Source organism: Mauremys mutica, chromosome 4 (genome assembly GCF_020497125.1).
Source record: "Mauremys mutica isolate MM-2020 ecotype Southern chromosome 4, ASM2049712v1, whole genome shotgun sequence".
Lineage (NCBI taxonomy): Eukaryota > Metazoa > Chordata > Testudines > Geoemydidae > Mauremys > Mauremys mutica.
In genome coordinates this window covers 131,200,602-131,217,272 of record NC_059075.1, presented here as the reverse complement: position 1 = coordinate 131,217,272, position 16,671 = coordinate 131,200,602, and the positions used below count along the sequence as shown (strand labels likewise).

Here is a 16,671-nt window from a genome sequence, read left to right as displayed (position 1 = left end):
CCTGTTGCCTAGCAATCACCCTGCATGGATGAAGGACAGGACTAGGGTTCTTTATCCACAGTAGATTACGGTTTCAAGGTAACCAGAGCAAGCTCGCATCTCAAGGTGTCTTCATCTGCATGTCAGACAGCGACTAGTTAATTCTAACAAAGACTGGCAAACATAACACGAGAGGTTTCTGAAGCCAACGATGCAGCAGTGTTAGCTTCCTCTTGAGCTCTGGTGTTGTCAAATGCCCCGAAGTCTCCTGCAGCAAACATGGAGTTGTACTCCTGTACTGGAACAGCCTTCCAAAGCTCAGGAGCCCCCGTACAGGATAATGCAGGAACTACAGCATACAATTTTTTCAAAGGTGCCTCCATATTTTCCTCTCACAATCTGTACTACAAACTGAGGTGACTGCAAGCAAATGTGCAGTCGTACCTATGAAACGATCAGGGTGCATGCACATCCAAGGCGTGTGGAACATTTGCTTCAAAACCAGCCAAAATAAGGCACTGATACCAATGCAAACGTTTTAATTACAAACTAGCTCTCTGGAATTCTTCATCCATTCAGAACTAAACCCATCACTGCATAACTCTGCTGAAAAGCCCCTGGAGATGGAGGAGCTCCTCAAAGTGTGTCAGGAAAGGTTTTATTAACATCATTTAACACTTTTTAATGAGACTCATTTTTCTTTTCTTTTGGCAATTTGGTGCAAAGGTTTACGTGCATGATTCAAAGCAATTTCAAACTTTTTCTTCAAATTAAAAAAAAATCAGAACTAAAGCCAAACAAGTTGGGTGAACAAAATAAATCAGAAACTTAAAATTCAGGAACTCCAGCTCTTCAAACCAGCGAAGCCCCAGACTTGCACACTGTTCTGAGGCTTTTATGGTGTTTTCCCTGCTTCTTGCATGCCCGCATCAGCACCGTTTCCTCGTAAAGATGAGGAGTTAGCAGCAAATGACCCCCTTCATTGCAATCAAAGGGAGGTGCCACAGCAACACAATGAACTAGATTCTTCAGATCTGATACAACAGGCTGGTCAATATGAAAGTGATGGTCTCCCTGCTTCTTGCTCAAGACCCACAACTATCAGATCAACAACTGAGCAGCAGCAGCAAGTACCCCTTAGCTGCAAACAAAGGGGTCAAAGGTTTGTCGTCAATTCACTTCCAGGCAGAAAAACATTTTCCTCAAAAGAAACAATTTATTTAGAATGAAACAAAATCAGCTCAACTGTGAGCGCATGTTTGAGTGACAGCTACTTTTAAGCTGTGTGAGCCATAAAAAGGGTATTCCTTTACTTTTCCAGAAATCTTGTGTACACAGCACAAAGCAAAGAGGTCATTTTTCCACTTTAAAACACGGGCATTGGCATCACAATAGCAGATACACAACTTTTTTTTTTAAGCTGCCATTTTAGTAAAATGCACAAATACTAAACAGATAAGCTTTCTTCCATCAAGAGGCCCATGTAAATTCCACATGAGCCACAACTTCTCTTCGCAAAGGTCCGTTAGAGCTTGGAATCCCATATTATCTTCTGCAGTCCACCAGCTTTGCTTGCAGGAGGAAAGAAAAGGTAAACATTTGTACTGAAACAACAACAGGTTTTCCCCTCCCCACACTATACAGATGAACATAAAGAACAACAAGGCCTTTCTAAGTATTCTACTTGGACTTTGAAAAGCACCAATACCACCCACCGGCACAAAACCTTGAAATGAAGTCACTTTCTATATATAAATGCATAACAAGTAGTGCAGGTTTTTTTGGACTGCTGTTAAACTAGGTTTACAGGATTGAAGATATACAGGATTGAAGATATTCAACAGGTTTCTAACAGCTAACAGAACATGTCAAAAATCAGCCATGAGGAAAACCAACTGAACGGTTTATAATTCACTTGATTTTCCTCAAAGGACATTTCCTGAAGGCAACTTCTCAATAAAAACATGAAATGTAGTGTTACATGTTGATATCTTCTCATTTTGCTGTATAATTCCAACAGCAGGATGCACTGTAGCCAAGAGGTCAACTCAAGGATGCACTTAATAAACAAAACTTAAGATGTTACTATTCAAGTAGTATTTCTAATCCACCATTTTCATACAATTAGAACTGCATGAAATTAAATTCATTTAACATTTTCAAAATAATATGGTTTGCTTTGCTTAAGTCTTATACAAAGACTACTTTTATGTCAAGTTTAATGATTCATTGGAGTAGCTGTCCTTGGTTTTTACTTGTGGAAAGTCATTAAGAATGGGAGGCAGGGGGAAAGAATCCCAAATCCTCTAGTTACACGGCAATGATTTCTTCAAGTCTGGTATCTTTTCATAGTAGGCTCTTAGCAGGCTCCTGATAAGCACTGCTGTCAACACTGAATTGGGAAAGGATGTCCCCAGAAGCCTTCACGCAAAACCTCAGAAGTCTTTAGACTCTCACCCCACCATTTTGTTCTCCATTCCCCACTAATACTCAAGGCCCTATACACCACAGCTAACATCCGCTAGATGGTTCCTTAAGCTACCCAAGGAAATTGTGTTCTCTCTTCTCTGCCCTCCATAGGAGGCTGCTTCCAAAATACCTTCAACCACCATTGGCAAGAAGAGACATCTAACTGAGAACTCATCCTTCTTTAAAAAGGTTTAAGACCTATTTGTCTGTGTTGCCTATACCTCATCTCCCCTCTGCGATCCGTGCAAGGGTGACATCACTGTCCAAACCACAGAAGTCTATACCTTGCAACAGTTTGAGGTAGCCTTGAGATTCACACCACAGTGCCAGCAAACAGACTGTACACTAGATTCAAGCAAACAAAGCCATTGGCTAACAGCCAAGAGAGTTGTATAAAGTTTGCAATTCGTAAAAATCTAAAATATTAACAAAAGTATGAGTCACTTGAGGTTCTTTCCCCAAAGCATAAAGCACACTATGAAATGATGATTCAGGAAAGGGACATCCCTTTTCCACGCTAATTCAGTACATTGTAACTAATGAAATATAGGAACATCAGCTGCACACAGCATTAGAAAAGATACTGAGTTCTTACCAGAGCCACATAATGACAAATATAACCAGAAAATGTAACTCTGCTAAATCTGTTTTACTCTATACAGAAGTGGCATTAAATATGGACTTCTGCTAGCAGTCAGCTATGGCAAAGGAGGTTTAAGTGGACAGTTACTCCAATGCTGTGCGCTTCTATAGCGCAAGGGAAAATACAGTCAAAAGAGCTGTATTAGAATTGATGCAGCCTGTGGCTAAGTGATGTGTCAAAATGTTGCCTGTCACTTGTTTTGACTTTATGCACCCTTAAAGGGTTTTCAAATCCTTGTTTGCAAAACAGAACCGCAAATAAACCAGATTTAACAGAAGCAGATACCTCATTAAATAAGAAACCAAGAAACCTGGAGTATGAAGTACAATCTTGTCCATCCCATGTTAATTTTCAGTATAGCACATCTCAAGCTCATAGAAGGCAGAGATAATGAACATGACTACTTAATTTTCAAGGAAAAACGAAAGTGCATCTAGAATGCGCTTTCCTAGGAGGACTTCCTTAAGTGTTAGTTGTCAGAGATTTGCTGATAAGTATACTCTGACCCCAAGTTTGGTTGGTTTCTTTTTCTTTAAAAAAAACAAACAAACAAAAAAAAAACCACCAACAGGTGTCTGTTGCATATGACAGTAACAAATACTGTTCTTAGCAAGTTTAAATGTTGAAAACAAACAAGTTTACTGCTAGTATTTTACATTTTTGAATTCCCAGTGGTAAAGATGGATGGGTGGTCTTTAAAACACTAAGAGTAATTAACCCAGTGCTTTAAAGTGATTCTAACTTCCTCCTGCAACTCAAATACAATGAGGAAACTCACTGTAAATGCAACAAATGCTTAAAGGACAATGAAATGGGCAACACAGCATCTGTGATGAATTACATGATAATATGCAACATAGACACCTGCTAAATAAAACAGACATTCTTTGTCACAAGTAGTGAATATGCTAAATTACCTACAACATATGGATCATCCCTTATGTAATTGGTGCCATTTCCAAAAATACCACAATTCTCACTGTTAATAGCAAGACGAACAGCTGCATTCTGCCTTCTATAAGCCTATTACATTCATGCTGAAGGACAATCCACAAGTCCTGGATTTTACTTTCACTGAACATTAAGAGTATTAAATGAGGTTTGTAATTTTAGTTTAGAAAAAAGGAGTAGCAAAAACTAGTTTTAGTCAGTAGTGAACAATGAATACACTACAGGGTCTGAGTAAGTCAGTCAGTGTCACTTTTACACAGCCGCATTTCAAAAACCATAGTTTAAACCTAGGGAAAAAGACGACCCAAGTTCAAGATCATGTTCTTGTTTCTACAAAGAGGTTTGTAAAGTGTAAATAAGTATATTCATATTTACACTTCATTTGGGGACTAGCTAAAGTGGGGGCTTTAAAATGTTTTGATTCTGGTTTTTTTCTAGATTTTATCAAGATAAGGGAGAAAAGCACAGAGAAAAATTTAAATGAAAATGAACTAGGTTTGTTGAACAAGGTGAACTGCTTTTTCAACATTTTGGAGAACTTTTAATACTCTGCCAAGACGCTAAAAAAACACTGCAGTTCCAATGACTATGAAACCTCACATAATGCCCACTCTATTGTACCTAAAACAAGTAGTCCTCAGAAGACAGACAGCAGTTTCTTTCTATTAACAAAGATAAAATGGTGATGAAAACTTTACATAGTTTAATTTTCACAGAATTAAAAGCCCTCTCTGAAGAGTATACTTGTTTGGAGTCTGCACTGTGGAATCCACTATACCTGCAACTCTGAAAAAGGCAGTAAAAATAACAAAAAACCTCATCAAATGATTAGTTGTTCTTAAAGCACCTACTTGTTTCTTGCATACTAGAGTAAGCACAAGACATTCAAGGTTTGTAACAAAGTCCTCACCTATTTACCAAAATGTTGTTACTGCTACAAACCCAAAGTGCATATATGGGATACAATGGAACTCAGAACAGGAGGAACACACCTGTTAAAAGCACACCTTCTGGGCATGCATTTCTGTGGACTGAGTGAAATCCTCAAATTAATACCTACAAAGGAATTCAATGTTCAAGCTACAGTGTACCACAAGATGAGGTGCTAGTCGCTTAAAAGAAATCAACCTTGAGTCAGTCAACTCAAAGTGAAACCATTCAGGTGCCTGATAAAGGACTTATTTAACTTAGGGCTATTGGTCTAAGGCCTTCACAGAATTTCAAAGACTCAAAATGAGTCAATGCCAGTCCACTATCTGGTATGTGGTTTTCTGTTTAAACTACTTAGTGCTTTATACCTGGTCTTTTAAGTTTGTAATTCTAGAGAAGTTTTTAAACCTGCTTTTAAAAAAAAAATGATCAAATGAAAAAAGTTAAAATTAAAAAAAAATGGGAAATTTTCAGTTTTAGTTGAAGCAGGCTTAACCTCCCTGCTACCCTCATTGATAAGGGATCCTCAAAATATCCTACTCAGGCAGAAGGCTAAACCTTCCTGGCTTCTAACTATAGAAAAATGTAGTTACAGAAAAACAGGTGGGGAAAATTGTCTACAAATAACGATCTAATTAAAAATAATTGTGGAGTTGGCTAAGGCTGTATCCCATAGCACCTGGCACACACTGGAGGGGCTGTGTGGAGGAGAAACCGGCAGGGTTGGATACAGAAAACACAAGGGCTTTAGGATGCACCACGGACAATGATCATGACCAGATAGTCGTCCTCTGATTTGGCCAGGGCCTTGGCCGTGGAGTCCAGGAACTGCTGGGAGAAGTCACAGGGTGGGAAGGCGTGCAGGACCCCGCTGTTCTCCTTATCTTTGTTGCCCCCCACAGGGAGGCTGATCACTCCGGCAGCCTGCTTTTGCTTTAGATAGGACACGAGGTTCCTGAGAGGCCTCTGTGTGGAAGTGGTGGCAGCATCACTGGCCCCAGATGAGGAGCGGTTGTCCGAGGTGCCAGGCACAGCCAAGAGGATGGCATAACCATTGGGTCCCGCCACTTTAATACGGCGGGTGACCTCATCCAGCTTGGGCTGGTCCAGGCGGAGACGCTGGGTGATCTTGAGTTGGGCCACTTTGCCACCAGTTGCTCCCTCCACCAGGAGGCTGCTAGCTACACTGAGGTCCCCCTGAAGCAGGTGCATGTTGGACGGGAAGTTGCTATTCTTCAGCAGGAGCATTCCCTGCCAAGCCAGGCATAGTTTGGGAGCCCCAACAGCCTGTGACGTTCCATCTTGCTGTTGCTGCTTCTGGGGTGGAGGTTTGAGCCGGGACCCGCCACCACTGCCCCCTTCTGTGGTACGCTCATCCTTTTTGGCTGGGCTCTTGCACTCCTGGGCAGCTGCTGCAGTGGAGGTGCGGTGCTTCCTCTCTCTTTCAGCAGAGTTTTTGCGGTCACGCTTTTCATTCTGACCTCGTTCAAGACTGCCCCTGCGTGGTTCCCGAACAGGTGATGGCCGCTCCAGCAGGAGCAAACGGGAGGATAAGCGTTCTGTTTCACTAGCATAGCGCTCCCTGCTCCCACCAAGGTCAGGACTGCGGTCTGGGGGAGAGGCCGTGGCCAAACAATGTCGCTTCCGGGACACAGATGAACGCTCGCTATCTGGAGAGCGGTCTAAGTGCCGGCCACCATCCTCTGCCAATCTTCGCTTCCTGGGTTGGTCCCTACTGCTGCTGGTGCCACCCAGCTCCCTCTCTCCTCGGTCCCGTTCAAGGGACCAGCCATCCCGCCGGCGCTCCAAACTTTCCAGTGGATCATAGGCAGCTGCTCGATTGCTCCTGTCCCGTACAGGAGGTGGTGGTGGCACCCAGTCTGCCTCAGGATAGAGATCTCTGTCGCGGTCTCTATAGAGCAGTGGTGGTGTCCTGTCCCGTGCCCCCCGAAGTGGGTCTGGGGGAGCTCCACGGTGTGCCCCAAAAGCAGCTGCCTCTGCTACTAGCTCATAGTGGGCAGGTGGTGGTAGGGTCAGCGGTTGCAAGTAGGGTTGCTGGTAGCGATGCTCAGTGTCAGCAAAGTCCACTCGGAGGCGGCGGTCTGGGCCACCCAAAGGGAAGCCACGCATGTGGGCACAAGCGGCCTGAGCTGCGTCCAGGCTCTCATACTGAATGTAAGCCCATGAGTCTCCTTTACGATAGTCAATAGTGCGAATGGTGCCAAAACGGTCAAACTCCCTTGCCAGGGCAGCCAGTGGCACCCAGGGGCCAAGGCCACCCACCCAAAGCCTGGTGGTAGGAGTGGCTTTGCCATAACCAATTTTGATAGGGTTGCGAAGCAGCACCTTTCCAGACATAGCTAGCTTGGCTCGGTGTGCCATGTCCAGATTTTCAAATTTGAGGAAGCCATAGGTGCTGGTCTGGCCACGACCTGGACGCTTGATGTCCACTTCTGTGATGACCCCAAAGCGGTCAAAAGCCCGGCGCAGGTCCGACTCGCTCACCGTGATGTCCAAGTTGCCCAAGAACAAAGTGCGGTTGGCTCTCTGATCATCCTCAGGACTGATCTCCTCTTCACCAGCAACTCCTGCACCTCCTCCTCCTCCTCGGAAGCCCCCAGCCGCTGCCACTCCAGCCACTCGCTCCAGCCCATAAGCTGGCCGCACACGGGTATCATAGAAAGCCCCGTAGTCCCGCTCCCTCTCCAGCTCCCTAGGCAGGGGAGGTGGCGGGGGCAGGCGGCCCAGAGCGAGTTGCTGTAGCCGATAGTCTCTGTAGCCCAGGCCCCCTCCTCCACCCGCCGGCGACAGCGCCCTCTGGGTTGCTCCGGCCGGGGGGTGCCTGACAGCTGCGGCCGCTGCAGCCGCCACGCCCACGGCCGCGGCCCCGTAGGGAGAATGAGAATCCTTGTCCAGCAGGGCCGGGGAGCGGCTGCTGCGGCGCCGGCTGCTCCCCCCGACATAGACCGCTTCGATCTTGAGCGGCCGGTCGTAGAGCACCAGGCGGCCGCGGGCGTGCTTGGCGGCGCGGGCGTCCTCCGGCCGGCGGAAGTTGACGAAAGCCACCCGCTCGTCGCTGGCGCCCGTGCCCGGCGGGAGGCGGCTGATCTTGACGCTGACGTCCCCGAAGCGCTTGAACTCGTGGAAAAGCCCGTCCTCCACCGCCTCGTCGCTCAGCGCCGAGCCCAGCTCGCTGATCTTCAGCGTCTTGTACTCGCCGCTCCCGCCGCCTCCTCCCGCCCCGGCCGACTCCGACGAGGAGGAGGGGGCCGGCGGCGCCCGGGACTCACCCCCGCCGCCCCGGCTGCCGCTGCTCCGGGACGACTCCGCGTTCTTGCTGCTGCTGCTGTAGCCGTGGCGGCCGGAGCTGGCCGCCGCCCCCGACTCGTACTCGCGGCTCCCGCCCCGGCTGGCCTTGTCCAGGTGCAGGCCCCGCCGGCTGCTGCTCTCGCCGGAGCCGCCCGCCGCTTTCCCCCCGTTGCTGCCGCCCGCGCCGGAGCCGCCGGGCTTCTTGCTGCTCCGCTCGGCCCGGGCCGAAGAAGAGGAGGAGGCCGAGTCCTCGCCGCCGCCCCGGGACCGTTTGGCCTTGGCCGGGGAGCGCTCCTTGCCCTTCATGGCGGCAGGCACCTCCGGGACGGATTCCCCGACTAACCGCCGTGCTCACACACCCGCCGCCATCTTGGAACCTGCCGCGGAAATGAACCCCGCCCACCTGTCACCCATTGGACAGTTAAATTATCACCCGCTCCCCTCATTGGATTGTGAGCCTGTCAGTAATAAGTGGCCCTAGCGTTCCCAAGGTTCGCTAGCGGAAGACCCACCCTACCGCATCACATCTAGGTTGTGATTGGCAGGGACGTCTGTCTCTCGTTACAGATTCTCGCGCTCTCACGGCTCACTAGCGGATGACCCACCTTGAAGGCTCTTATTGGACAGCTCCGGAATCGCAGAATTCTGATTAGACAGTCAGTCTGTCAATCCTAACGGTTCTCGCGCTCTCTTTGCCCTACTCTTTAATGTTCCTTGGTCAGGTGTCATAGTCTCCTTTCTATGATTGGTGGAGCCATCTGTCATTTCTAACGGTTCTACTTTGTGGCGCCAGCATCCGGCCCCGCCATTTCCCATTGGTCAGAGAACGCTTCACCCCTTACATTTAATTAGATGAGGGTTCCCTCAATCTTAACGATTCGTCGCGAGCCACAGTGATCCCGCCCCCCTGCTCTCATTGGTCACCCAAAGCCTTTCCCTAGCAATATGGTAGAATGAAGTCCATGTCTCTCCTGTCTGAGCGCGGGTCGCAGCCTGTCCTGTCCCAAAGTCATTATTGGTCGGTTGAAATCTTCCCCTACCATCTGATTGGATGGTAACGACTGGCCCGCTCCACGAATAGGGCGCGGGAGATGTCAGTCATGCTAAGGCTGGCAGTCGGGAAGGGCGCACACGCACGTGTTGCCTGCTGTGCCTGGCCTTGCCGGCCGCCCCATGCCGCTTGCTTGCGCTGGGGCGGGGCGGGAACTGGGTATCTTCCCCCCCCGAACCCGGCACAATTCGAGATTTTGGCATTTTTCTCTGACTCAGACGAAAAGTCAAAATCTCGAAAACGTTCACGAGCCGGTGTTCGGGGGAGGGGGAGAGCTCAGGATCGGGCCCGGTAATCACGTGAGCTATCCTGGGGTTGGGTCCACTAATCTGGGGCGGAGACCAGGATTGGGCCCAGTAATCCTGGGAGAAATCCTGGCATCAGGTCCACTAATGTGAGGGAGCCTGGGATCAGGCCCACTAATCCAGGAAAAAGTAGCTCATGTCTGATAATTAGGGGGCGGGGGCAGGATCCGTCTGATAATATTCAGGGGAAACCCAAATTTGGATCTGATAAGCCTTGGGAACACCTGGGCTCAGGTCTGATAATCAGGGGACAAAACGGGTTTGGGTCCTGTAATTCAGTGATAGCCCAGGATTGGGTCTGATAATATGGGGGGGACAGGCTTGGTCTAATATGGGATATGGGAAAAACCCATGTCATAGCCAATAGTCTGGGGAAGAACATCTGGATTGGATCCAATAATATGGGAAATACACTGATATTGGGTCTGATAATCTGAGAAAAAACTCAGATCACATCACTATACTCTGGGGGGGAAAAACCTAGATTGGTTTGATAATCTGGGGGGGAAAAAAAACCTGATTGAGAAAAGGGGATCAGGTCTGTCAACATGTTTCTAATATGACCTTTTCATTTGTATAAATTAACTAAAATTCTTAAATAAAATGTCCCTTTGAACTAGTAAAATGATATTTTTGTTTTGCAAATGTCCAAACTGATCATTTCAACAGTTGCCCATTGTTTTTAATTAAACATTTTTGAAAGTGGGAGATTTGTCGAATCCAAATCTTTCCCACCAGTGGTTTCAGTCCCTGCCCTGAAGAGCTAACAGTAAACAAGTGAGATAGGGTGGGAGGAAAAAAAAAAAAGCATACAAGCTCCAAGCAGATGCGTGGGAGCTGAGCCACAGAGCCCTGATCCAAAGACCACTGAATTCAGTCAGAGTCTTTCCACTGATTGAAGTTGAAACGGGTTTTGGATTAGACCCAGGGAAATGAAGCAACTCACTCTAGAGCCCCATAGAGAGTCTGTGGCAAAGCCAAGAGCCAAACTCTAGCTTTCAGTTCCATGCCTTAGCCACAAAAGCACCATCCTTCTCTATTTTCCGTGTCTCTGGAGAGCAGAGACAATGAAATGGGAGAGGTTTTCTTTTTAAGGAGCAAGATTCTGTGTCTTTTTAAAACCCCTATTGCCAAATCCTCTTACTTCAAAGGGCATCACCCTCCAAATGTGAGACAAGAGGCAGATGTGGATGAATGGGCTGATTTTCCTCCTCCTTTAATAGCTGCCTTTCTAAGGGATTGCAGCAGCTGTTTCCTCAACCCTCTTAAAAACATCACTAACCATAGAGGGCAGAACTAAAGAGGGATTATTAAATAGCTTGCTACAGAGATGCTCTCCCTTACTAAATTGTATTGATGGGACTGCTGAGCCCTGGCCCCGCACAATTCTTCTGCCAGTTATAAAATAGCCAATGTTAGAAACAATCTAAGGGGAAGAAAAAGAGTGAATAATTAAATCACTGCTACAGTATAATTTAATTATTATGTTTGCATCTTAATTTTCCTAATCCTGCCCCCCGTCTCCAGGTAAGGGGCTGAATACAGTGGAACTGCTGGTATTCGCCTGTGCTGGGACCTGCATCTCCTGCATGCAACGCATAACAATAACTCGCTCTTATATAACATTTTTCATCAGTAGAACTCAAAATGCTTCACTATCTTTAATGTATTTATCATCACAATACCCCTGTGAGGCTGGACAATGCTATTAGCCCCACTGTACAGATAGGAAAACAGAAAGGCTAAATGACTTGTCTGAGGTCACACAGGAAATCAGTGGCAGAACAGGGAATTGAACATTGGTCTTCTGTGGTGCTTCAGTCATCAGCCAGGCTCTGACGAAAGCATATAACCATGGCAGTAGAATCCACAAACTCATAAATGAGGCAGAGAATTGCTTGAACTGGCTGGCTCTTGGCGCCTGCAGGAGCAATGAGGTTCTCCCAGAAGATGAGATGAGACTCGTCTTGGAGAAAGCTCAGCCAGTCAGAGAAGCATTTGGAGCTGTGGAGAAGGCACACACGGAAAAGTGACAGGAAGCGCAGAATGGGTGGGCAGACTTCATGAGCAGCACCCAATCACTGCACCATTACTTGCTAGAGCTTGTATAGTGCTCTTCTCATCCTGTGCCTTCCCCTCCCTCCCGCAGGAGCGCAGGGGGAAAGGGGAGCTCCAGAATGCCTCTCACACCCCCATTTGGACACCCCAGGCTCAGGGCTCTGTGTCTAGGGCATGCAGTGAGACTGCTTGTTCTCAATTCCCCACCCTGGGGGTGCGGCTCTGGCACGCACTGATGGGGCCTATTCTGCATTCCCCAGTGATCTGCTTGTGGTATGAACTGAACAACCTCTCTTTGGTCTCAGGGCTGTTTGCCTGAGTCATGTCCATTCTCAGTCCCCTTACAGTCGCCGAGCTGTTTGCCTGTAATACGGACTAAGTAGACCCGGTCTCAGCTCCCCTCTGACTCAGCACACAGAGACTTAGGTGTGACAATACGCAGTGTTACCAGCCCTCAGTTTTAAATGCTTAGGCAACCATTGGAAGAACAATGGGATCCCCTAAACCTGAGTTAGGTGCTTAGGCTCCCTCTTTAGTGAATGGGGAGAGACGGGCACCTAAGACTGGGATCTCCTGGAGATGCTGCTGAGGGGGTGGGGGGCCATGCTAAGCCCTGCCCTTCACAGAGTTTGGTCCCTATCTCCGCTTGTGACCCTACCTCTGCCGCCAACAGTCCTGTGGATATGTTGCTGCTGTTTGGTTATATGAGGTAGAGCTGTCCTTTGCTCTGTATATTCTAGAAGTGGGTGAAAGGATAGAAATGTACCAGTTTACATGTGCTCCACATTCCCTTGTGTAGCTTAGCAGTGTGGCGGAAGAGTGTGTTGATTCACACCGAGATTTCACGGGAATCCTTCAGAGAGATCTCTAGGAAACTTTCCTGCAGGTACTTGCCAATCCTTAGCAGAGCTGCTTTGTTCCTTCCCCCTTTGTAGGAAACTTTCCCTTGCCAATCGGCAATCACTTGTGCTGGGACCAAAGCGGCACACAGGAGAGCAGCATAGGGTCTGAAGCTGCATGATGCATCCTTGCTTACCCTCTGGAGTGAGATATTGGCTTCAATGACCCCCACCTGTGGAAAATGGTGGCAGAATTTACAATACTGTCCCTAGTTGCCTGCAGTGATCCCCTTAAAAAATCACCCAGACCAGTGGTTCTCAAAAACTTTAGCAATTCAAAGACCCCCATTTTGATTTAAAAACATTTCACGGACCCCCCAAACTCCCTGCTCAGCCCCAGACCCTCCACTCCATCCCTTCCCTCAAGGCCTCACCTCTTCCCGCTCCACCCCTGCCCCTCCTCTTCCCCATCTCCTTCCACTCCTTCCCCTGAGTGCGGTCCGTCCCCACTCCTCCCCCTCCCTCCCAGCGCCTCCTGGACACTGCTGAACAGCTGTTCCCTGGTGTGTGTGAGGCGCTGAGAGGGAGGGGGAGCAGTTGAGGGAGGGAGGGGGAAGAGTGATCAGCAGGGCCTGCGGACCACCTGGAGTACACTTGTGGAACCCCAGGAGTCTGCAGACCCCAGTTTGAAAAACTTTGCCCATCTTGAGTGCCAAACATCACTCCCCCACCCCCTCAGGCCATGTTTAGGGTGTGTTGCCAAGGGACAGTGGGAAAGCGATTTGTAAAAAGAGGTATATTTTACTATAATGATTCAGTGCTGTGTGTGAACTAACAAACATGCTTCTGTTTCTTGTGCTTCAGCAGATGTGGCCTTCAGGGGAAACCCCTATACACCGGCGGAGTGCCTCTGCTAGATAAGGAAGCGCCCAAGGTGCAACAAGGAGGACAGGTGCAGGCTGCTATGACCATGGGAATATTTTCCTCAGTTAGGGCTAGCCAGCCATAAAGGAAGCACCAGCGCACTTTTAATCTGCCAAAGGCACATTCTGTGGTCATTCTGCACCTGCTCAGCCTATTGTTGAAGCACTCCTTGCTGCTGTCAGGTTTCCTGTGTAAGGCTTCATGAGCCATGGGAGTAAGGGGTACGCTGGGTCTCCCAGGATCACCTGGGCATTTCAACATCCCCCATTGGAATCTGAGAAAGAAAGTCCCTGCTTGCAGCTTTCTGTACAGGCTAGTGTTCCTGAAGATGGGCACACAGCAGGTCAGGCAATTCTGATTCCTGTTCAAAGTGGGAGTTCATGATATACTGCATGACCATCCGTGATGTGTGCTTTACTGTGACCACAACAGTAGAGAGCAGTGTGGGATCCATCCTTTCAGACAGAGATGGCAGGCGCACAATAAACAGGGGCTGTTGAAAAATGCTGCACAATGCAGTCAGAAGCTCATGGAATGATGGAACAGAAAAAACTGCATCATGGGACGTTGAGCCTGCACCCATGATGCACTGGGATCCACTCCGCCTTCCCACAACTCCGAGCTGCAGAAGGTGGCGAGTAGCACAATGGGATGCTACCCACAGTGCACTGCTCTGACTGTCGATGCTAGAGCACCAACTGTGGATGCGCTCTGCCAATATTAGTGTTGTGTGAACATGCCCAAATGATATAATTATACCGTTCTTGGATTATCAGTGTAGCTTGCATCGACAAAACTGTGTATTGTAGACAAGGCCTTAGTGAAAGCTGATGGTTCTGCTTTAACCTGCCCTGCAGTGTTCACTTTTTGTGGGTTTAAATTACACACCCTAATCTTGATTCAAGCTAGTTTTTGCAGTCTCTCCTTCTATCATAGTATCAGAGGAGAAACAGGAAAGGAACCAATGGGAAACCAAGTGTGGTTTATTGATGCTTCAAACTCAAGACCCAATACTATTCAACTCTAGAGTTGGTTGAAATCTGTTCATCAGCAAAAAGAAAGAAAATACTTGGTTTTGTTGGAAAATAAAAAATTCTTTGCAAACTTATAAAAGTTGAGATCCTTTTGAATTTTTTTCCCTGAAAATACATACATTTTTTCACCTAGTTCTACTCAGCTCTCTGCTTACCCACCTGTGAAATAAGTCTGATAGTAGTTACCTATCTCACTGTGATGTTGGAAGCCTTAATGAATGGTGAGCACCTTAATAATACTTAAGACAGTGTTTTTCATCTCCATGCACTTCACTGAGGGGGTGGACCCAGTATCATTTTCCCTGTATTACAGACTTGAAAAGTGAGGTACCGAATGGTGAAATGAATTGCTAGTGATCACAGAGCAAGTCTATGGCAGACCCAGGGCTAGAACTCAAAATTCCTGACTTCCCGTTTTGGGCTGTAGACACTCTATCCAAATGAAACTTTAATACTAGTTAAAGGAAATACTGCAGTTATTTTAAAATGTCCACAATCTCTTCCAATGCTGGAAATCTAGACACTAGAGTAGGGTGCTAATCAGGAGAACCAGAAAGTGAAACTGACCAGTTTTGTTTCAGGAGTCAACTTGATGTACAAACAAAGCAAACAAAGTGTGTCACAACAAGGGGAAGGCAAATTTGCCATAATCGGGGGGGGGCGGGGGGAGAATTCATTTGATAAAGCAGCAATTCTATCCAATCAGTCCTAAAAGATCTGAAATATCCAGTTCTGTTCTCAAGAGCAGAAAGTATGATGATCACTTACTGTGTTTCTGGCTGAAAAGTCCACATTAATCCATGTGTCATGTAGCCATGGAAATAAAATGACTCCCCAGCTGCAGCTTAGTACAAACCAGAGGTGGAACTGAATGAGATTCTTTTTCCTGACAGTCCACTGGATGGCGTTTCTCCCCATCTTTATCATCTCTTTTCAAAGGAGCTGGTATCCTATAACACAGGGATCTGGGGGCTGGATTTCAAATTAGGGGTAAAGAACCCCAATGTGTTAGTCTTCTTTATGCACGACATGCCTCAGGTGGCACGTGACCAAGATTCATCACCAAATTTGGTCCGCTGGTTGGATCATTAGCTTCCCCGGCTTAGGCCGGGTACTGACAGGGAGTGCAACATGAACACTGATCCATGCCCCACAAGTGTTAGTAGGGACCCAGGAGTGATCAGAAGTGTATACTGGAAATATAAATCTGGCTATGTCTGTGTCTATGGAAATTAGGGTCTCAAAGTTACCTTAAGATGTGTATCAGAGTCCAACCTGCATGTAATTAGTTGCACAATCATAGGGGAGGTAGGCTCATGCAGATATAATTGTCCTGGGCTGTATGGAAGACACATGCACAGAGGTATAGCCGGTGTCCTAGAAACAAATTAAGGGTTACTCAAGAATCTATTTCCAAATCACATTGACCATTATTGTCCATTTGGAGCTGCTTTACTCAGTTTGGAGTAGGGTGAGGTTGCAGGAGAACATGTAAGACTTGATTTCAGTTTTATGGACTAGATTCTGAGCTGGTATAAACCAACAAAGCTCCCCTGACTGCTATGTTAATTTGCAACAGCTGATGATCTGGTCCTGTGTCTATTCAGAATTTGTGATGGTCCTATTTTCTTCATCTGCTGCAGTTTAGAAGTGAAATATACAGTAATTACTTAAAAGCATCAGCTGATGAGTCATAGTTTAAAAGACACATTGGGTGAGTAATGGCCATGTATCCTTGAAGGGCCATCCACAGAGTAATGTGACATTTAATGTGATTTCAATTTTGCTTCTAAGTTGCTCTTTTTAAATTGGATGTCCTGCGATTTTCCATCTCCATTTGAACTGCAGTCAGATGCCTGATTTCCGTAGAACGAGTCCAATTGCTGGTTGTTCAGCAGCTTCAGTACATTGAGTAAGAGTTTTGGCACTGATGAAAGGAAAGGCAGCATTTTGGGAGCCCTGGAAAATGGAGATTTTTAATCAGCCCACGAGGAGGGGTGTACTGCAAGCAGCAATCTTCCCCTCATGCTTATTACAGAAGTGCTCTGTATCTGTACACATTTAAGGTGTCAGCAGATGGTTCTTAGGAATATGTTGCATGGTTTGTGGGTTTTGTAGGACCAATGAAATTTGTCTACTGCAAATGGCTTCCTTTGGTAGCTCTTTGCAATACTGCTCG

The 16,671-nt window shown here is 47.0% G+C and overlaps 2 protein-coding genes across 2 annotated transcripts in view; both read right to left on the bottom strand.

Annotated features, from left to right (window-relative positions):
- Positions 1-1,180: 1,180 nt before the first annotated feature.
- On the bottom strand, positions 1,181-8,655 carry RBM15 (RNA binding motif protein 15). Its single transcript, XM_045016947.1, has one exon. It carries the CDS (start codon positions 8,585-8,587, stop codon positions 5,720-5,722), a length of 2,868 nt encoding a protein of 955 aa, XP_044872882.1. The 5' UTR covers positions 8,588-8,655; the 3' UTR covers positions 1,181-5,719.
- A 3,598-nt stretch (positions 8,656-12,253) lies between these two features.
- Positions 12,254-16,671, bottom strand: part of KCNC4 (potassium voltage-gated channel subfamily C member 4) — a 130,612-nt gene continuing 126,194 nt past the window's right edge. The window contains exon 4 of the mRNA XM_045012191.1: positions 12,254-12,767. Coding sequence (XP_044868126.1) covers positions 12,754-12,767 — 14 coding nt within the window. The 3' untranslated portion in view covers positions 12,254-12,753. The remainder of the gene's footprint in view (positions 12,768-16,671) is intronic.